Raw genomic sequence first — 22,341 nt, 5'->3', positions numbered from 1 at the left:
AGTTTGATACGGTACCAGGTAAGGCTTCAAGCTATCGTCTCACCTGTTAAGATACCCACGCTACGCTCATTTGCAGGCATTTGATTTCAAAAATAAATTCAGGCGAGGGAAAAAATCTCTATCTGTGTGTTCCAATTTGGATGATTGAAGGCTGCCGGTCGGTCCTAGGCTAAGAAGGCCACCACAGAGACCAGCGCTCCCAAGCGTGTTCCTGACCAACGCCAGATCCACTGTCCACAAAATGAGTGAATTTGAGCTGCGGATCGCCACCAACAGCTTCGTCCGAAATTGGAGTATTTTTGTCATCACGGAGTCTTGGCATCCCCGACGCCGCAGTCCAACCAGCAGGACGCAGGTTTCTTCGGCACGAACGAGACAGAGACTCCGGTAAAAACAGAGGTGGGGGACTATGCGCTGCAATAACAGCCGAATCATTGACACACACTGCTCACTCGATATAGAGTTCCTAGCAGTATCGTGTAGACCCTTCTATCTACAGAGAGAGCTAACTGTGGTCATTGTGGTTGCTGTTTTCTTAATCCTTACTGTAAAATGTGGACCTGGAGTGGCACGTCCAATTTTGGTGTCACAATATATTCAACCCATGTTGTAACAATAACAATAAAGATATATTCTATTCTATTCTAATGTTAGTAGCAAAAATTGACAAAATGTTTCTAATGTTCATTATATATATATATATATATATATATATATATATATATATATATACATATATATATATGTGTGTAACCGCAGTGTAGCCATCCCACCAAGGATTGTTGGAGAAATTGCAGGTTCGATAATCGAGAGAAAAGTCTTCTCATATGTGGATAAGGAAAATGGACAGGAGCCAGCCTCGTCGGAGGGAGATACAACTTTTATTGATGCATCAATGAAGTTTCTCGGAGAGCTGGGAACATGACAGTGTTTTTAAAGCTGGTAGCGACGATTAAGCTTCGATTACACCCCAAAAGGCGGTCCTGTATCACGTATCAAGTACAGAGCGTCCCGTCCCTTGCACGCTATCTTCAAGGAAACTTAATGTCTGCCAAGAGTATCTTCAAGGATGTCTACCCGACCTTTTCCCACAACTGTAAGCAAGTCTTTCTAAATTTCTACATGTATGCAAATCTATTCTACAAATGCAAGTGTATTTACCACAACAGGATCCCCATTCAGGCTGGACCGGATGATGAGGCTTTTATTCCAGTTGCTGCAATGAGCGACGCAACATACACACACCATGTGGTTAGCACCTCCGCTGGCTATCAAAATCGTCAGCAGCCCGCTGGAGACAAATCAAATAGTTTTCTTTTCAGTTGACAAAAAATACATTTTAGAATATCAACCAATTCATTTTACATCCATTTTAACAAGATACTTTTAACAAGTGATTGTATATTGCTTTTGATTTGTACAATGAATTCAACATATTTTAAATCTGAATTTTAACCAACATCATCCTTTTTATATCCCGTAAATTCCGGACTATAGAGCGCACCTGATTATAAGCCGCACCCATTACATTTTAAGAGGAAAACCGATTTTGTACTTACACAAGCTGCACCTGTATATAAGCCGCATGCACCCACATTGAAAATGTAACACAAACACAAAATTAAATTATCGGTAAATGTAGTTTTTCCAAAAAGTTATGCAAATCAATTTCTGAGTCCTTGTATGAATCTTTACAATAATCTGCAAACGCTGCAGCAATACCTTTGGGTTTTGCTAAACATTGTTTCGAAATAGGATGTTTTATCCATGAAATGATTCTGTCTGTTTGGGTTTTTCTAAGTTGGAAGGCTAGAAACCGACTAGCTCTATTGCCCATTTGATATTTTTGATTCATAAAACGCCTTATTTACTAAATGTTCATCTAATTGGCTTCTTGTTCTGTTTAATACCTGTAATCTGGATTCATTTGGCGCTCTTTTATGCTCTGCTTCTAGTTCCTGAATCTTATCCTTCAATTCTTTTTGATTATTTAATCAGGCTCGTTTCAGTCGAGAAGATGTTTCAATTATTTTCCCTCTTATTACACCTTTCCCTCCCTCCCATAATATTGATGGAGAAACCTCCCCATTGTCATTGATTTGAAAATATTCCTTTGTACACTGCTATATTTCCTGTTCTAAATTTTTATCTGAGAGGAGAGATATATTCATCCTCCAATACCTAAAATGCGGTTCATTGTCCAAACTCAATTATTTAAGTAATTGGAGCGTGGTCACTTATAGTAATATTCTCTATACCACACTCCATTACTGTATGCATATGTCTTCTTCAAATGTAAAAGAAATTAAATCCGTGAATAGCTGACATGAGGGTTTGAATGGAAAGTATAGTCCTTAGTTTGGGGATTCTTATGTCTCCATGGATCCATCAGTCCCAATTCGTTAGTTATGTTATTTTACACTGTCGACCTCTTTGTACTTGGTCCATATTCTGATGGGTACTTGTCCAGTTTGCCATTTTGTACAGTATTAAAATCATTAAAACATTCCCTTCTCACAATTGGTTACTACTTTAGCTGATAATTGAAAATATGTCCCCTTTTCTTCAATTGGTGCATTAACATTCATTATTGGTATTTCCATACTGGTAAAGGAATGTGGAAGTTTGAATTTAATTTTGTCTGTTGGACTATTTGTGTTTTGTGCCAAAGTTTTCTGGAGTAAATTTCGACGTGGGGCAGCTCTCAGGCAGAGGGAGGCGACCAGCTGTCCGGGGGCCGACGCGGAGGAGTCGACGCGCCATTCTTCCGGGAACGGGAGACCAATGGGAGCAGCAAAGGGGCGGAGGAGATGCTTTGCTGAGCAACTCGGAAGGAGAAGCGTGCAGAGATGTTATGATTTGTGTGTTAGAAATAAATCCACTCGTGAGTGAAATGCCGGCTTCTGAGAACTTTCTATGCAGAAAAGAGCGTGCAAATTGTTTGGATGAATGGTAATTGGGAAAGGTCACAAATTGGAGTCAGATGATTAATTTAAGTTTGTGTTGATTTAACAAAAAATTCCAACACCGGCCACTGACCCAATAATCATTATATATTAACCCAGATTGTCCTTCACTTCTTTTTCGACTTTAAATGCAACACCTTTCCCAGGTAAAATTTCTACTCTCCTTCTCTAACAATAAGAGGCGTAAAAAACCTGGTTGACGCATTCTCTTTTTAACTTCTTATGTTCAATCTTTGTCAAATGTGTCTCTTGTAACAAAGCTACTGAGTCTGGCATTTTTTTTGAGTTGATTCAATATCTTCTTTCTCTTAATGGGGTTATTCAGCCCATGTACATTATATGAAACAAGATTTAGATTTTGGAAGCAGACAAAAAAATACATTAAGAACTAACATCGTTCTTGAAAAAAAACAAACTAACTAACAAACACGCATAAGACCCCACCTAAAAGAAAAAAAACACCCAAAAAACAGAAACACATGTCTTCCAAGAGGGGGGGGGGATTATTGTTCTATATTCTTTATCAATGATCCATTATCCGTTATCGGTCAAATCATAATACACTGCAAAGGCAAGAGGCCGAGACACTTGCTCCCAGCCAAGAGGCTGAGTCAAGGTCCTAGCCACAGGGCCAAGCAGCGATCGATCCTAATCACTACTCCACCATGATCATGGTATCTCCCCTGCCAGGTCCCATCGGAGAGTTGTGGCTACCCTCCTGGAAATATGCACTCAGTGCTTGAACAACTTTTGTATAGTTGTTCATGATTATACTAACTAAATATTTTAGTGTAGCTCTACACAAATAAACAAAATATCGTTTTAATTTAAAGATAATCAATGTTCTTACTTCTAACTTATTGAATACTTAAAAGAAAGGGTATAAATGGTCCTTATTGCTTCACCCCAAATCAGAACTTCGCTTTGTTTTGCTCCATGAGAGCTTGTAAGTCTCTTTCTGTGATGGGGGTGATCCTTCGCCTTCCTCTCGTTCCAGTCACTGTGGTCCAGATGTTCTTCGCCATCATCCTCTGAAGTGTCTCTGTCTTGTCTTCTTCCACTTCGATCCCCATTTCTTTTAGCAATGGTGCGGCATCCATCTGTGTAAAAAATGTCTTTATTCCCGAGTCCAAAAACATCTTCATATGGAGATATGGGGATTGCGCCTTCAGGTTTTTCTCCTTTAGCTTTTTGATGACGTCCCTCACTCGTTTCCTCTTCTTTTGAATTTCCGTGTAGTCTCGACTGAAGTAAACGGTTTTGCCGTCTTACGCTGTCTTCTGTTTCCTTCATCACGGATTCTTTTACTCTGTAGTCAACGAAGAGGACGATAATTGCTCGCGGTGGTGCCGTATTACCTTGAGGCTTGGCCACCAGTGAGTGGTGTGCCCTCTCAATACGAATGTCCATGTTCTTGTCTAATGTTGTTGCGTCTTGATCTCGACTCCGAATCCTCATACTTTGTGGATAATTTGGCGGCTTGTTGGAGCAGGAAGGCTGTGGATCGTTCCGATCGCGCCGTTTGCTCTTCCTTGTTAGCATTTAACTTCTCCACGCGTCCCACTTTTTGCTCCAGCAACACAGTCCTTTCCAAAAGTTTTTGGATGCTTTTCTCAAGCTCTCTGCTCACTCGTTCTGTTTCTCCTTTGCGCCAGTTTCCTCGACAAGTCTCCCCTTCTTGACCATATTTTATTGAAGTGTTTTTCTGTGATATAAATGACAAATTACCCCTTTCTGTCTTTTTCCTGCTAGGTATTACGTTAGTTTGTAGTGGTTTTTCCAGAGCGACTTTCCTTGCTGCCGTCTACCACATGGCCAGGGTGAATTACACGTGCTGTATATACTTATAACAGTTCATATTTCAGTTTCATATTGTCTTACAATGTGGTCATGGTGATTTCCAGTCTCAACTTCATTTTGGTCCAGGAAAATCCAAGTCCCTTTTCTGTTTTGTCTTGAGTTAACACATAGTTAAGTTTCGGTTCTGGCAAAAAAAGTGGCAAAAGTCATCACTCATAACATAATTTCTGACTTTTTCATGGCCAAAGTAAAAAAAAATCCAAATGGCTTTAAATTATATTTATTTGGTTCAGAATCTAAGTTGGTGGTTACCAATTCGATCAACAGGCGGTGCTCTCGGTTTCCAACACGAATTCATTTGAAATAGTCTGTGTCTAGCGTTTATCATGAAGGATGCAACTTTAAACACAATGTATTTTCAGCTTTAATTGATCGATTTTGTAGTTCGTTGATATGGATAATGATTGATCAGTCCGGAAGAAAAATAACATCAGCCCACAAATAATGCATGCAGTTTGATTTTAACAAACTATGTTTTATTCACAGGACAAAGAAAATTGAATCTAAAAGAAGAATAAAGCACATTGTTGACACAAGCACTCAGTGTTTGCCCAATTTCGTTGTCAAAATATGTTAACCCATTTTGTAACAATGACAAAAAAGGTATATTCTATTCTATTCTAGCAAGGGGGAAGATGGAAGAAATGTTGCAACGGTTAACAGTACTGATCAATGAACCCGGTTTGAAGATAATAGACTCATTTCAACGACGAGGGATTGTTGTCATAGCGTACCAACATGTGATATTTGCCCAAAACACCAAAAAGGTTGTTGCACTAACCCTTTTTGTGTACTTTTGAGAACAAAAAGTCCCTCAGGGGAGGAGTGTGTGAGAAGCAGCACATGGCCAACGAGGAAGATGAAAAAAATTAAGGTTCCTATCTCATTTGACGGTGGACTTCACGGGGATATTTCTCATCCGGACGACAGGGACGGAGAGAACCACAGGCTCTTCAAGCTTTGGGGCTCTGGTGAGAACAAGCCCCAACCCGAGGGACCTGGGTCAGCCATCTTATTGTTATAATAATTGTGATTGTTGGATGGATGGATGGAAATATTCATGCGGACACACGATGAAATAGATCATCTATCAAAAAACATGACACAAATGCAAATCATGAATCTTTTGAATCCATATGAAGCCTTTGGGGTTTCAAATTTTTATCATACAGCTGGAGAGTCTGCTCACTTCCTGTGACTGAATGTGGCGTTTTTGATGTGTCTGCAGAGTCAGTGGTTGGAAAAAGGTTAGGGGAAATGGTTTTGTTGCAGTTATGATCCTATAGACGGCCTGAGTGATGCTTGGTCAAGTTTTTAATCTCCCAGTTTCAGTAAATATTTGACCACAAACCGAGCAGGCAAAGGTTTTTGCGCCAGCGTGGGTTCTTGTGTGTAATATCTAATGTTCGATATGGATGAATTTGTTTTTACCAAAATGTCAACAGGTTAAAGGTTTCTCACCGGTGTGGGTTCGAATGTGTTTCTTCAAGCTTTCACGTTTAGTGAATCTTAGACCACAAACTGAGCAGGAAAAAGGCTTCTCGCCTGTGTGGCTTCTAATGTGTTTTGTTAAGTTCCCACTTTCAATGAATCCTTTACCACAAATTAAACAGGCGTAAGGCTTCTCGCCAGTGTGAGTTCTAGTGTGAACTTTGAAGCTCCCACTTTCGGTGAATTTTTTACCGCACACTGAACAAGAAAAACGCTTTTCGCCAGTGCGGGTTAATGTGTGTCTTTTTAAGTTACCACTTAAAGTGAATCTTTGACCGCAAACTGAGCAGAAAAAAGGTTTTTCCCCAGTGTGGGTTCTAATGTGTTTTTTCAAATTCCCACTGTCATTGAATCTTTTATCACAAACTGAGCAAGAAAAAGGCTTCTCGTCAGTGTGGGTTAGTTGGTGTGATTTCAATTGTCCATTTCGGGTGAATTTTTGACCGCAAACTGAGCAGGCAAAAGGCTTCTCGCCAGTGTGGGTTCTAGTGTGTACATTCAAATCCCAAATCCGGCTGAATCTTTTACCGCAAACTAAGCAGGAAAAAGGCTTCTTCCCAGTTTGGGTACTCGTGTGTTTTTTCAAGCTCCCACTCTGTGTGATTTTTTTACCGCAAACTGAGCAAGAAAAAGGCTTGTCACCAGCGTGGAATTTCATATGCAACTTCATATAAGACTTGCTTCGAAACGTTTTCCCACACTGAGAACATGTGTTACCACCTTCAGCGTTTGCGGAGTGGGACGTGTTGTCGTCATCCGTTTCCACGTGTTGACGGGAGCTGATGCTTAGAGACTCCTGCCCACAGTTATCTTCAGGTTGACCTTGATATTCGGCGGTGGAATGGACCCCGGTCACTAGCAAGACTGGAGAATCGTCCTCCTCTTTAACGCGAACAGGCTCCCCATCCTGTGTCTCTTGCTTAACGTGATAAGGCTTCAGATCTTCCTCAATTTTAACAGCAGGTAACTCTGGTTCCTGCCGCGCAGTCGGAAGATACTTTTGGCTGACGTCTGCAAGACACAAGTCACATTTATATTTTTTGGCCCTAACTCGTTCAGCACCATAACATATTAGTACGTTTTCAGAAGCTTGTCCCAGAATGCCAAAGCGTAAAAAAATTCTAAAGGCTTCTGCGCTGCTGATCAGTAAGTCTTAGGCCTCTGGGAAATAAATGATCACTAGATGGTAGGAGTAGCCTTGATCAGATCTTTGTCAACACTTAGTGCCACGTTTTGTTCCTGTATCCGCCGTATTACTCTGTATGGCAGAGTGTAGTCACCCGAGACATCACGGGCCGAGAATTCTTTTTGCTGGGGGCGCATAATGTCAAATCAACGTGCGTCCCCGGGACGCAATGTTTTTGACGCCAAATTGTCATTATTACCAGATTACTTTTTTTTTAACAAAGATTTTCCGCACTCCAAACTTTTCGTCAGGCAGATCCGCCATTGTTGTTTTGGTCTCGCGGTTCGAGTTTTTGTCCGCACGACGATCTCGGCAAACAAGATCTCGTTGCTTCGAGATGACGTCATTCTTGTGGTGCTTCTCGTTGAGTAAAGGTGAAGGTTAAGTATGCCTCAGAAAAAACAGCTTTAAGTGAAAATCAAGACAAAATTGGTCATTTCTTCAGTGTCAGTAATAAGTCGAACCATAATCCAGAAAGTGATAACAACGGCAATAGTTCTGGCATGAAAAAACGGCGGAGAAATTCTTCGAAAAATCGCGGAGGCAAGGAAAACACGTGTGTCGAAGCAAACGATTTGACGAAAGAAAATAAACAAAAGAATACTCCTAGCGAGAAAAAGACTCCGTTATATTCCTGGTTACGCTATGAGGAGGATGATAATGGATTGGACCTTGGAAAGGCATTACAACTGTGGCGGGACAGCAAACCACGAAGAATATATTAACTGAAAAATCTGAAGTGATAACTTGTATTACCAATTAACTGTGATGATTAAAACCGAATGAAAATATAGACTAATATGTCAGCAATATTATTTTGCATAATGTACAAAATTGTTGTGAACTGAAAAATCTGAAGTGATAACTGATTTGTATTACCAATAGACTGTGACGATTAAAACTGTTTGAATATATAGATTTATATATATTTGTCGTCGATTTACAATTTCAACCTCGATCACACTAAATTTTGGGGCCCCATAAGTCTCTGTTGGGAACCATACATTTTTGAGCACGCGAGTCCCCGGCACCCGTCGCTTTTCAGAGGTAGAATGAACACTGTCGGAGTTTGTGATTAGTGGTGAAAATAAATACTAATGGCATCATGGCATACACATCTTTTATTAGGAATACTTGATATGACAGTATTACAACTTTCTGATTTTTAAAGACCTTGAAGAATAAGAAATCATATTTTCTCCCACTGTGCATTCAAGAGTTAATACTCGTGCCATCAGACTGTTGAAAAGCGAAGAACTGTCTGCATGATGTCACAAGTCACCGTTAGAAAAGTTCCAAATACTAATGTTTAGTGGATCAGATCCTGATCAAGTTGGACAAGGTACAAGGCAAGGCTTCACAGAGGCTTTACAGACGTTCTGTCTGCTTTTGGGCTAAATCTTTTACGATTTGCAGCTTGGAATCTGCGGAATAAAATTTTATTTTCAGTGCCATTTCGTTCAGTTTCATTTCCCTGCACCTGGGCGCCCAAGTCTTCGTTTCGGCACAGCGCTTTAACTGCATTCCCGATTTGAGGTAGTCACCGCTAAGTAAACTCGAAGCTGCGTACTTCAGCCAAAACCCATAAATTGGCGACGAGGTACGCACGGCCGAAGGGTTTACCCCGGGCCCGGTCACTCAAAAGTTAATCAGTCGATTTTGGCCAGGTTCGGGTCTTTTTAGGCTCCAACCCTCTGTGAATCTTTTGCCACTAACTGAGCAGGCAAAAGACTTCTCCCCAATGTGGGTTAGAGTGTGTAATTTCTAGTGCCGATACGGATGAATTTTTCACCACAAAGTCAACAGGTCAAAGGTTTCTCACCAGTGTGGGTTCTCATGTGTTTCTTTAAGTTTCCACTCATGGTAAAACTCTGACCGCAAATTGAGCAGGCAATAAGCTTCTCGCCAGTGTGGGTTCGTTGGTGTAATCTCAATTTTCCATTTTGGGTGAATTTTTTACCACAAACTGAGCAGGCGAAAGGCTTCTCCCCAGTGTGGGTTCGTGTGTGTTTTTTAAAAAGCCAACCAAGGGTAAATCTTTTACCACAAACTGAGCAGACAAAAGGCTTCTCCCCAGTGTGGGTTCGAGTGTGTACATTCAAATTTCCTTGTTGGGAGAATAGTTTTCCACAAATTGAGCAGGAGAAAGATTTCTCCCCAGTGTGGGTTCTAGTGTGTATTTTTAAGCTCCCACTGTCAATGAATCGTATTACAAACTGAGCAGACGAAAGGCTTCTCCCCAGTGTGGGATCTAGTGTGTACATTCAAATCCCCACTCTGGCTGAACCTTTTACCGCAAACTGAGCAGGCAAAAGGCTTCTCGCCAGTGTGGGTTAGTTGGTGTAATTTCAAGTGTTGATTTAGGGTGAATTTTTTTCCACAAACTGAGCAGACAAAAGGCTTCTCACCAGTGTGGGATCTAATGTGTCTCTTTAAGCTTCCACTTGTAGTAAATCTTTGACCGCAAACTGAGCAGGAAAAAGGCTTCTCACCAGTGTGGGTTCTAGTGTGTACATTCAAATCCCCACTCTGGCTGAACCTTTTACCGCAAACTGAGCAGGCAAAAGGCTTCTCGCCAGTGTGGGTTAGTTGGTGTAATTTCAAGTGTTGATTTAGGGTGAATTTTTTACCGCAGACTGAGCAGACAAAAGGCTTCTCACCAGTGTGGGATCTAATGTGACTCTTTAAGTTTCCACTTTTAGTGAATCTTTTATCGCAAACTGAGCAGGCAAAAGGCTTCTCGCCAGAGTGGGTTAGTTTGTGAGATTTTAAGTGTCCATTTAGGGTGAATCTTTTACCACAAACTGAGCAGGCAAAAGGCTTCTCCCCAGTGTGGAATTTCATATGCAACTTCATATAAGACTTGCTTTGAAATGTTTTCCCACACTGAGAACATGTGTTACCACCTTCAGCCTTTGCGGAGTGGGACGTGTCGTCGTCATCCGTTTCCACGTGTTGACGGGGGCTGATGCTCAGAGGCTCCCACGAACCTTTATCTTCAGGTTGACCTTTATCTTCAGGTTGACCTTGATCTTCGACAATTGAACGGACCCCGGTCACTAGCATGACTGGAAAATCTTCCTCCTCTTTAACGCCAACAGGCTCCTCATCCTCTGTCTCTTGCTTAACGTGATAAGGCTTCAGATCCTCCTCCTCCTCAATTTTAACGGCGGGCAACTCTGGTTCCTGTTGCCCAGTTGGAAGATATTTTTGGCTGACGTCTGCAAGACACAAGACACATTTATTTGTATTGCCCTTAACTCGTTCAGTGCCATAACGTATTAGTACGTTTTCAGAAGCTTGTACCAGAATGCCAAAGCGTAAAAAATGCTAAAAGCTTAGGCGCTGCTGATCAGTAAGTATTAGGCCTCTGGGAATTAAATCATCACTAGATGGTAGGAATAGCCTTGATCAGATCTTTGTCAACACTTAGTGCCGCATTTGGTTCCTGTTTTTGCCGTATTACTTTGTAGGGCGGTGAGTAGAAAAGCAAAGGCATAAGTACAGACTGTTAATGCTTCAAATCTTTATTCTTTCAAAAAAAATGAACAAAGGCATTCGTTGGGATGACGTATCGTAGGACCCTGCGATCACCAGGAGTTGACCTGAAAAGAGCTGGGACCACCGTTTCCAAGGTTACTGTAGAAAATACACGAAAGGTTCCTCTGCTTAAACCAGCACATGTCAAGGCCCGTCTTCAGTTTGCATATGACCATTTGGATGATACGGAGGAGTCGTGGGAGAAGATTTTGTGGTCAGGTGAGACCAAAATATATCTTTTTGGTCAGAATTCTACTAAGCGTGTTCGGAAGAACAATGAAGAGTGCAATCCTTACTCCAAAGCGTGGGGGTGCTTTGGGTTTTTTTTTCTGCACATGGGACAGGACAAGTACACTGCATTAAAGAGAGGATGACTGGGGCCGTGTATTGTGAGATTTTTGGGAACAACCTCCTCTCCTCAGTCAGAGCTTTGAAGACGGGCCGTGGATGGGTCACGACAATGACCTGAAGCGCACAGCCAGGAAAACCAAGGAATGCCTCCGGTAAGCAGCATATTAAGGTTCTATTATGGCCCAGCCAGTCTCCAGACCTGAACCCAAACGAAAATCTTTGGAGGGAGCTCCAACTCTGTGTTTTTCAGTGACATCCCAGAAACCTGACTGATCTAGAAATGCCTGCTTGGCGCTCGGCATTTAGGGTTGGAATTGGGGGGTTTGGTCACCTAATGACTCCCAACACAGCAGTTGGGTCTAAAATGGCTGCGCCCTGTTTGGCTGCGGCTGCATTGGCTCGCTACAGTTTATCTGTACGGGTCAGGTGTGTCGACATTTCGTTCTGTGTGCATGGTTACAAAGAATGACAATAAAAGTAAATTCTATTCTAATTCTATTATTCTAAAGGAAAAAACAGTGGACGTTGACGGCCAAATACGAGATGTCGAGGAAGTTGCAGAAAGTAAAACGACCAACCTGCTCTGTTCAACACAACTCGGAGTATCTTGTCAACAGTTCCTGGCAACTCTGGTTCCTGCCACGCAGTAGGAAGATATTCTTCACCGATGTCTGCAACACACGAGTCAAATCGCATTTATTTGTGACGCCTTTAATCACAGAAACTCACAAAGGGACGCACAGAACACAGCAGGGTTCCTACAGCTTAAGGCAAGTTCAATTCAAGACTTTTAGAATGCTTTTGGATGTCAAATTTAAGACAAAGTTGACCAAAAAACACACGGTTGAAAGAAACAAAAAACACGACAAGAAGAAGAGGCAATTTATAAAAAAATGTTTGGTTTATTTTATTTTTTCAACTACGTTTTGGTCTAGTTGAAAACGTTTGATCTGAAAAACATGGCACTCTCCAAAGTTTAAGACATTTAAGCAGGTTGTAATGGGTGTTGCAAGGTCCTCAGTGCATAATACACAGTCAACCTCAACATTAAATATAAAGTAAGTTGTAGAAAGATCAAGCTTCCTGACTCAAAATTTCAAAAGATGCAGCAGGTTCTACAGTAGCACGCATCTGGTCCAGGTGCTAATCTGAATACTCAGAACGCCTGAACCTTCTAAGCTCGTCCTTCTCCCTCAAGAACGAGGAAACAAAAGTATGAGGTTACTCATAAGCTATTAAATATCAGTGTGTCTTAAGTCGAGATTGGAACATTTCCTGTCAGGAGGTGTCGGACAGTCCCAAACGCAGGGCACAAGGGATGTGGTGAAAACTTACTTGAGAGACGTTTATTTAAACAGCAACAAAAAAGACACTACTGGCGAGAAGGGGGTGTTGGACTTGGGCAGTAGAAATGGAGATCTTGAGAGGGAAACTTGAGAGGAGATCTTTGGGTGGCGAGAATCTTGAAAATAGGTTAATTGGTAACACCCTTAAGAAGACTGTTGAAGTTGTAGGTCTTGGGACAAGGAGAGAAAACTTGAGAAGGAGACTTTGGAATACCCTTAAGAGGATGTTTGAGATTAGTGGCAAGTCTTGTAGTGGAGAAACTATAACGTGAAGGGAATTGAAAGAGGAAGTCGTGGGAGGCGAAGCTGGATGTTTTGATGAGTGAAAGTCTACCGGAATCAGAAATCTAAACGGTTCAGCAAAATGAGGTGGGAGCCTGGAGTATTTATAGAAGAGGTGGCTGATTGTCTAATTGCAAGAAATGGAGGGGGCTGGAACACGTGGTAAAGCTGCCATCTTTTGGATATACGAAGGACTGGAGGCACCAAACCCTGACATTTCCACATGGTTGTAAAAAATCCGCAGTTGAAATTGCGATGCACTTTTGGTTTTAAGTCATGTAGGTATTTAAAGTAAAATAAGGAAATCAGGGAACTATTGAAGTTTTGATGCGACTTCATACGAGTTGCTGCTTAAATTCATTTTAATTCGAAGACTTTTGCTTTTTAATTCGAGTGAAAATTTTCAGGGAGCCATTCAAGTTTTCAAGTTACTTTATTGGAGTCACTCGAGAGCCTCATTTCATTTCCTGGACTTTTAGGATTTGCCCAAGGTGAAAAATGAGTCATTTACAGTAAAAGGCTGAGAGAACTGTATTTAAAACCACTATTCTTTCTTTCTTTTGAATAGTGGAATTTTTGTGCCAGCCTGCAAAAGTTTGGGAACCATTGTCACTGTAGCAGAAGCGAAAATGTCGGACCTGCCCCGAGCTGCTTGGAAACAGCGTCCGGTCGTCGACGTTCTCGCTCGGTCTCCTCTTTGGCTCCCCGAAGCTTCTCTTGAAAAGATCCTTCCCCACTGGAGCACATTTTCTCCAAGTTTGAACGAAAAAAACGCCACGAAGTGTCGCTCCAACTCGGCAGTAAAAAGGACAAACCTTCGAAAAGGACCGCAAAGTGATACTTCTGTCGAGTTTACGTCGTTTGAAGTCGACTACAGGACTTTCTCGACACTCTCTTGTTCGGCAGCCATGACACCTTCGCCTTCGAAACCCCACCGCAATGGATTGTGGGACACAGATACAAACAGGCCTATATATGTCGGCGTGCTGTAGCAGCCCGCTAACTTGCGTGCCTACGTGGCGGCCATCTTGGTTTGGGCAACGTCGCGCAATGGATGTACATTGAAAAGAAATCACAACCTCATCTCATTAGCTGCACCGCTTATCCTCAGTAGGGTCACGGGGGTGCTGGAGCCCATCCCAGCAATCGTCGGGCAGTGGGCAGGGGACACCCTGAACTGGTTTCCAGCCAATCGCAGGGCACACAGGGACAGACAATTAACTTGCTCATTTTAAAACAGTTTTTAACATTTTGTAACATTTGGTTATCAACGTCAACACTTATTGAAGAACTAAAAAAATGCTTTTGGAAAAAAAAAAAATTTACAAACCATTATAGAAGTTAAAATTTAACACTGTGTAACAGGTATCATAATAACTTTTGTTTTGTTGAAATTCCAGCTGAAATATGTTTGTATAGTTTGTGTGTAAATGTCCTGCAATGACGAGTCCAACAGCGCCACCTGCTGGTATGGTTTAAAGTTAAGTTTAGTCTCTCATTTTATGAGGGGAAACAGGACATTGTTAGCAATCTCCAGCGCGCTGCCAACGGTAACCCATGATCTTTTTGGTGTTCAGCAAAAAATAAGTTTATTAACAACATTAAAAGCACAACTGACGAATGTCGCAACTTACACAGTAATGTAATCGATGTTGTCAAGCTGTTTGGATTCATTTTCGTTTTGTTTCTGTCGCCATTTATGTTAGTTTTGCCGTACGTTGTACTAAAATGCTAATTTCCTTCATAGATGTTGAAAACCAGTGGAGGTGCTAACCACATGGTGTGTCACACAGTGTTCATTTCACCTCTGAAAAGTGATGGGTCCCGGGGACTCTAATACTCAAAAATCTATGGGTCCCAACAGAGAACTATGGGTCCCTGAAATTTAGTCTTATCCAGGTTGAAATTGTATATCGGTGACAAATATATAAATAAATATATAAATTTATATATTCATTCAGTTCTAATCATCACAGTTAACCGATAACACAAATCAGTTATCACTTCAGATTTTTCAGTTCACGATATTGTACATTATACAAAATAATATTGCTGAAATATTAATCTATATTTCTATTCAGTTTGAATCATCACAGCTAATTGTTAATACAAAACAGTTATCACTTCAGATTTTTCAGTTCATATATTCTTTGTGGTTTCTGTCCCGCCACAGTTGTAATGCCTTCTCAAGGTCCAATTATTTTGTAAGATGCACCTTCATAAGCTGGTGTTGTGTTGCTGGGTACACGCATCACAGAACATGAAGCCTCCTTTATCATCCTCCTCATAGCGTAACCGGGAATATAATTTAGTCCATTTTGGCAGAAAAGTCCTTTTCTTGCTAGGAGTCTTTTGTTTATTTTCTTTCGTCGAATCGTTCACTTCAACACACGTGTTTTCCTTGTCTCCGCGATCTTCCGAAGAATTTCTCCGCCGTTTTTTCGTGCTGGAATTATTGCATATTACTTTCTGCATTATGTTTCAACTTATTACTGACACTGAAGAAATGACCAATTTTGTCTTGATTTTCACCCAAAACTGTTTTTTTCGGAAGCATACTTAACCTTCACCTTCACTCAACGACAGCCACTACAACAATGACGTCATCTTGAAGCAACGAGATCTCGTTTGCTGAGATCGGCGTGCAAACGAAAACTCGAACCGCGAGACCAAAACAACAATGGCAGATCAGCAAGACGAAAAGTTTGGAGTGCGGTAAATCTTTGTTTTAAAAAATGTAATCGGGTAACAATGACAATTTCGGGTCAAAAAAGTTGCGTCCCGGGGACGCACGTTGATTTGAGACTATGCGTCCCCAGCGAAAATCATGCGTCTAGGACGCAGGGACGCGGGCAAACCAGAACACTGAGCATTGAGAACACTTATTTCAGGGATTAACTTGAATACAATTGACACATTTTCATATCGACTTATTTTGAATTTTATTAGCCAACCAATGTGTCGATTATGATTTGACCCGGTCACGATTGGCTAGAGTTCTTCGCAGGTAAAGGAGGCGTTGTTGTTTTTGGCAATACAGACCGGTATAGGCTAATGCGGGCTGAAGGGCCGAGACGGGAAGCTGTGATTGGCCAAAAAGTTGCCCATTAAAAGTTCAGAGGTTAACGGCCTCTAGAAAATACTTTTAGAAGTCTGTTTATTTGTAAACGGAAATTAGATGGCTAAACTGACAGCGAGTAACAAGGCAGAGATACTTTTCAACTGATTTTTTTTTTATCCATGGGTATTATGGTGTGTTTTGGAGTAAACCTTTTTACACGCTCGGATTCACTGGACTCACGCGGATGTTCCCCACTATCGTGGAACTTCATGGCTGCAAGACCATGTCCTTGGTGAGCTACGTCAGATTTAGAGTTTCAGGGATGAGTACATTAGGAAATCTTGACATTTTGAATGCCAAGAGTTGAACATTAAACTCATCTGAACATTATTACTTTTGTTTGTTAAAGGGGCTACGAATTGGGCTACTGATAGGTCACGTTCTGTATATACTTAGAACAGTTCATATTTCAGTTTAATGTTGTCTTACAATGTGGTCATGGTGATTTCCAGTCTCAACTTCATTTTGGTCCAGGAAAATCCAAGCCCCTTTTCTGTCTTGACTTAACACATAGTTAAGTTTCGGTTCTGGCAAAAGTCTTCATTCATAAAATGATTTCTGACTCTTCTATGGCCAAAATAACACATATCCAAATGGCTTTAGATTTATTTGGTTCGGAATCTAATTTGGTGGTTGCCAATTTGGTCAACAGGCAGTGCTCTCGGTTTCCAACACGAATTCATTTGAAATAGTCTGTGTCTAGCATTTATCAAGAAAGATGCAACTTTAAACACAATGTATTTTCAGCTTTAAATGATCAATTTTGTAGTTCATTGATATGGATAATGATTGATCTGTCCAGAAGAAAAAAAAACATCGACCCACAGATAATGCACGCAGATTGATTTTAACAAACTATGTTTTATTCACATGACAAAGAAAATTGAATCAAACGTAAGAATAAAGCACATTGTTGACATAAACACTCAGTGTTAGCAAGGAGGAAGGTGGAAGAAATGATGGAACAGGTTAACAGTACTGATCAATGAACCCAGTTTTATGTTAATAAACTCATTTCAATGATCAGGGATTGTTTTTATAGTGTGCCAACATGGGATATTTGCACAAAACACCAAAGAGGGTGTTAAACAAACACTTTTTGTGTACTTGTGAGAACAAATAGTCCCTCAAGGGAGGGGTGTGTGAGAAGCAGCACATGGCCAACAAGGAAGATGACGAAATAAAGTTTCCTATCTCTTTTGGTGATGGACTTCACAGGGATTGTTCTCATCCCGACAACAGGGACGGAGAGAACCACAGGCTCTCCAAGCTTTGTGGCTCTGGTGAGAACAGGCCCCAACCTTGGGGACCTAGGTCGGCGATCTTATTGTTTCATAATTATAATTATTGATAACAGGCAAAATTTTACGCGAACACACGATGAAATAGATCATCTATCAAGAAACATGACACATATACAAATCATTAATCTTTTGACTCCATATGGAGACTTTGGGGTTTCAAATGTTTATTATAAAGCTGGAGAGTCTGCTTGCTTCGTGTGAATGAATGTGGGTTTTTTGATGTGTTGGCAGAGTCAGTGGTTGGAAAAAGGTGAGGGGAGATAGTTTTGTGGCAGTTATGTTCCTATAGACCGCCTGTGGTCAGATAGATGTTTTTAAGCCACAACTTTCAGTAAATGTTTGACCGCAAACCGAGCAAGCTAAAGTTCTCTCGCCAGTGTGGGTTCTTGTGTTTAATTTCTATGATATGGATGCATTTTTCACCACAAAGTCAACAGGTAAAAGGTTTCTCACCAGTGTGGGTTCTAATATGTTTCTTTACGTTTCCACTCTCAGTAAAACTCTGACCACAAATTGAACAGGCAAAAGGCTTCTCGCCAGTGTGGGTTCTAATGTGTCTCTTTAAGTTTCCACTTGTAGTGAATCTTCGACCGCAAACTGAACAAGAAAAAGGCTTCTCTCCAGTGTGGGTTTTTTGGTGTGATTTTAAGCTCCCATTCCGTGAGAATCGTTTTCTACAAACTGAGCAGGAAAAAGGCTTCTCTCCAGTGTGTGTTATTTTGTGTGATTTTAAGCTACTATTCTGAGAAAATCGTTCTCCACAAATTGAGCAGGCGAAAGGCTTCTCGCCAGTGTGTGTAATTTTGTGTGATTTTAAGCGACTATTCTGAGAAAATCGTTCTCCACAAATTGAGCAGGCGAAAGGCTTCTCACCAGTGTGAGTTAGTTGGTGTAATTTTAAGGTTCCTTGTCGGGTGAATTTTTTACCGCAAACTGAACAAGAAAAAGGCTTGTCCCCAGTGTGGGTTCTTTGGTGTAATTTTAAGTGTGCTTGTCGGGAGAATTTTTTACCGCAAACTGAACAAGAAAAAGGCTTCTCGCCAGTGTGGGTTCCAATGTGTTTCTTTAAGGTCCCACTCTCGGTGAAACTTTGACCGCAAACTGAGCAGGAAAAAGGCTTCTCGCCAGTGTGGGTTTTATGGTGTGACATTAATGTCCAATTCTTTGAGAATTGTTTTCCACAAACTGAGCAGGCAAAAGGCTTCTCGCCTGTGTGGGTTAGTTGGTGTGATTTTAAGTGTCCATTTTGGGCGAATTTTTTACCACAAACAGAGCAAGAAAAAGGCTTTTCGCCAGTGTGGGTTCTAATGTGTCGTTTTAAGGTATAACTCGTGGTTAATTTTAGACCACAAACTGAGCAGGAAAAAGGCTTCTCGCCAGTGTGGGTTAGTTGGTGTAATTTCAAGTGTCCGTGTAGGGAGAATTTTTGACCACAAACTGAGCAGGCAAAAGGCTTCTCACCAGTGTGGGTTAGTTGGTGTGATTTCAATTTTCCCTTTTGGGTAAATTTTTTACCGCAAACTAAACAAGAAAAAGGCTTCTCGCCAGTGTGGGTTCTAATGTGATTCTTTAAGCTCCCATTTGTAGTGAATACTTGTCCGCAAACTGAACAAGAAAAAGGCTTCTCGCCAGTGTGAGTTTTATGGTGCGATTTTAAGCTCCCATTCTGTGAGAATCGTTTTCCACAAACCGAGCAGGAAAAAGGCTTCTCGCCAGTGTGGGTTAGTTGGTGTGATTTAAAGTGTCCAATTTGGGTGAAACTTTGACCGCAAACTGAGCAGGAAAAAGGCTTTTCGCCAGTGTGGGTTCTAATGTGTCGTTTTAAGGTATAACTTGTGGTTAATTTTAGACCACAAACTGAGCAGGAAAAAGGCTTCTCGCCAGTGTGGGTTAGTTGGTGTAATTTCAAGTGTCCGTGTAGGGAGAATTTTTGACCACAAACTGAGCAGGCAAAAGGCTTCTCACCAGCGTGGAATTTCATATGCAACTTCATATAATACTTGCTTCGGAATGTTTTCCCACATTGAGAACATGTGTTACCACCTTCAGCGTTTGCGGAGTGGGACGTGTCGTCCTCATCCGTTTCCAAGTGTTGCCGGGAGCTGATGCTTATAGGCTCCCGACAACCATTATCTTCAGGTTGACTTTGATCTTCGACAATTGAACGGACCCCGGTCACGAGCAAGCCTGGAACATCGTTCTGCTCTTTAACGCGAACAGGCTCCCCATCCTCTGTCTCTTGCTTAACGTGATAAGGCTTCAGATCTTCCTCCTCCTCCTCAATTTTAACTGCAGTCAACTCTGGTTCCTGCCGCGCAGTAGGAAGATATTCTTGGCTGACGTCTGCAAGACACAAATCGCATTTATTTGTATTGCCCTGAACTCCTTCAGTGCCATATCATACGTTTTCAGAAGCTTGTCCCTGAGTGCCAAAACGTAAAAAAAATCTAAAGGCTTAGGTGCTGCTGATGAGTAAGTATTAGGCCTCTGGAAATTAAATCACCACTAGATGATAGGAGTAGCATTGATCAGATCTTTGTCAACACTTAGTGCCGCGTTTTGTTCCTGTTTTCGCCATATTACTCTGTATGGCGGTGAGTAGGCGCCGGCGTATATGCCAAGAATGCGCAGTGTAACGAGAAAAGCAAAGATATAAGTACCGACTGTTAACGATTCAAATCTTTAGTCTTTCTAAAAAAATGACCAAGGCCCTTCGTTGGGATGACGCATCGTAGGAACCTGCGATCACCATGACGACCTGAATCATGTGATCGCGTCATCAGAAACATCAGGGGCTGAGAATTCTTGCAAAGTCATGCATAAGTTTAGTGTTCTTTCAATCAAATGTTATTTGTGTTTATGGAAAGTATTGATTAGATATTCTCGGTATCGAAAATATAGATATAAAAAAAAGCACCGAGGCAAAACTTCTGCTTGAAATGTATTGTTTTGCAAGGAGCCATTTCTCTCAGAAGTTTTTCGGGAAACAAGTATTTTCAAAAAACAGGGCAATGTCATCAATTCAACTAAATCAACTGTTGTTTCATGAAAGATAAGTGTTAAAGCTTCCTTTTGGTGTGCCCTATGCCTGTATCGCTACAGAGCTAGATTTTCTGTAGGCCATCAAAAATGAGTCAATATGGCCAACATCGGCACTTCCCATTTGAGAGAAACGACTGGCACTAATCAGAAACAGTCACGGAGGGCTGCAAAGACCAATGTGCTACCAAACATTTTTTAATTTACACAATATAACCCTAACCCGAACATGGCAAAGAGCTGTCCAAAGACACCAGAAACAAAATTGTACACCTCTGCAAGGCTGGAAAGGGCTACAGAGCAATTGCTAGGCAGCTTGGTGACAAAAGATCCACTGTTGGAGCAATCGTTAGAAAATGGGAGAAGCTGCCGGTCAACCTCATTCGGAGTGAAGCCCCATGCAAGAGACCACCTCGTGGGGTCTCAATGTTTCTGAGAAAGGTGATGAATCGGCCCTAACTACACGACAGGAGTTGGTCAATGACCTGAAAAGAGCTGGGACCACCGTTTCCAAGGTTACTGTAGGAAATACACTAAGACGTCATGATTTGAAATCACGCATGGCACGAAAGGTTCCCCTGCTTAAACCAGCAAATGTCAAGGCCCGTCTTCAATTTGCATATGACCATTTGGCAGATGCAGAGGAGTCATGGGAGAAGGTTTTGTGGTCAGGTGAGACCAAAATAGAACTTTTAGGTCATAATTCTACTAAGCGTGTTCGGAGGAAGAAGAATGAAGAGAACGATCCAAAGAGCACCATCCCCACGGTGAAAAATGAGGGTGATAGCATCATGATTTGGGGGTGTTTTTTTGCACATGGGACAGGACGAGTGCACTGCATTAAAGAGAGGATGACTGGGGCCGTGTATTGTGAGATTTGGGGGAACAACCTCCTCTCCTCAGTCAGAGCTTTGAAGACGGGTCGTAGCTGGGTCTTTCGACACGACAATAACCCGAAGCACACAGCCAGAAAAACCAAGGAATAGCTCCGGTAAGAAGCATATCAAGGTTCTAGCATGGCCCAGCCAGTCTCCAGACCTGAACTCAAACTCTATGTTTTTCAGCGACAGCCCGGAAACCTGACTGATCTAGAGACGATCTGTGTGGAGGAGAGAACCAAGAAATCTCCATCAGTGTCTGCAAACCTGGTGAAAGACCACTGTAATAGCAGACAAAGGCTACCGTACCAAATATTAACATTCATTTTCTCAGGTGTTCAAATACTTATTTTCAGCTATATCACGCAAATAAATCGTTAAAAAAAATCATGCATTGTGATTTCTGAATTTTTCTTTTGTTTATCTATGTCAGAGCGGACATGGATCCACGATGAAAATTTCAGACGCCTCCATGATTTCTAAGTGGGTGATGTAGCAAAATAGCAGGCTGTTCAAATACTTATTTTTTTCCACTCTATGTATTTTGAAAGAATTGGCGAGACAGAAACCCCGACCTTATTCTAAAGGAAAGAACGGTGGACATTCACGGCCAAATACGAGATGTCGAGGACGTTGCAGAAAGGAAAACGACCAACCTGCTCTGTTCAACACAACTCGGAGTATCTTGTAAACAGTTCCTGGCAACTCTGGTTCCTGCCACGTAGTAGGAAGATATTCTTCACTGATGTCTGCAACACACAAGTCAAATCGCATTTATCTGTGACGCCTTTATTCACAAAGACTGACAAAGGGACGCACAGAACACCACAGGGTTCCTCCAGCTTAAGGCAAGTTAAATTCAAGACTTTTTGGATGCCTTTAGATGTCAAATTTAAGACAAAGTTGACAAAATCACATACTTGAAACAAACAAGTAATACGAATAAGAGGCAATTTTAAAACAAATGTTTGTTTTAT

At 41.4% G+C, this 22,341-nt stretch overlaps 3 protein-coding genes across 3 annotated transcripts in view; 1 reads left to right on the top strand and 2 right to left on the bottom strand.

Moving 5' to 3' along the window:
• The window catches only part of LOC148368316 (uncharacterized), a 310,091-nt gene that overhangs the window by 176,620 nt on the left and 111,130 nt on the right, over nucleotides 1–22,341 (top strand). The gene's annotated exons all lie outside the window — the stretch shown is intronic.
• LOC148368325 (uncharacterized) lies at nucleotides 5,281–13,942 on the bottom strand. The gene is made up of 5 exons (XM_088330350.1): nucleotides 13,661–13,942; nucleotides 11,973–12,065; nucleotides 10,410–10,724; nucleotides 7,038–7,328; nucleotides 5,281–5,913 (listed from the first exon to the last, which is right to left on the bottom strand). The coding sequence occupies exons 1-5, from the start codon at nucleotides 13,767–13,769 to the stop codon at nucleotides 5,885–5,887; spliced, it is 837 nt and encodes a 278-aa protein (XP_088186476.1). The 5' UTR covers nucleotides 13,770–13,942; the 3' UTR covers nucleotides 5,281–5,884.
• On the bottom strand, nucleotides 16,985–20,199 carry LOC148368324 (uncharacterized). The gene is made up of 2 exons (XM_088329645.1): nucleotides 20,187–20,199; nucleotides 16,985–19,790 (listed from the first exon to the last, which is right to left on the bottom strand). The coding sequence occupies exons 1-2, from the start codon at nucleotides 20,197–20,199 to the stop codon at nucleotides 17,878–17,880; spliced, it is 1,926 nt and encodes a 641-aa protein (XP_088185771.1). The 3' UTR covers nucleotides 16,985–17,877.

This window comes from Urocampus carinirostris, chromosome 3 (genome assembly GCF_059441175.1).
Source record: "Urocampus carinirostris isolate Australia breed hairy pipefish chromosome 3, RoL_Ucar_1.0, whole genome shotgun sequence".
Lineage (NCBI taxonomy): Eukaryota > Metazoa > Chordata > Actinopteri > Syngnathiformes > Syngnathidae > Urocampus > Urocampus carinirostris.
Note: the sequence above shows the minus strand (reverse complement) of the source record. Positions and strands in the feature narration are given on the sequence as shown.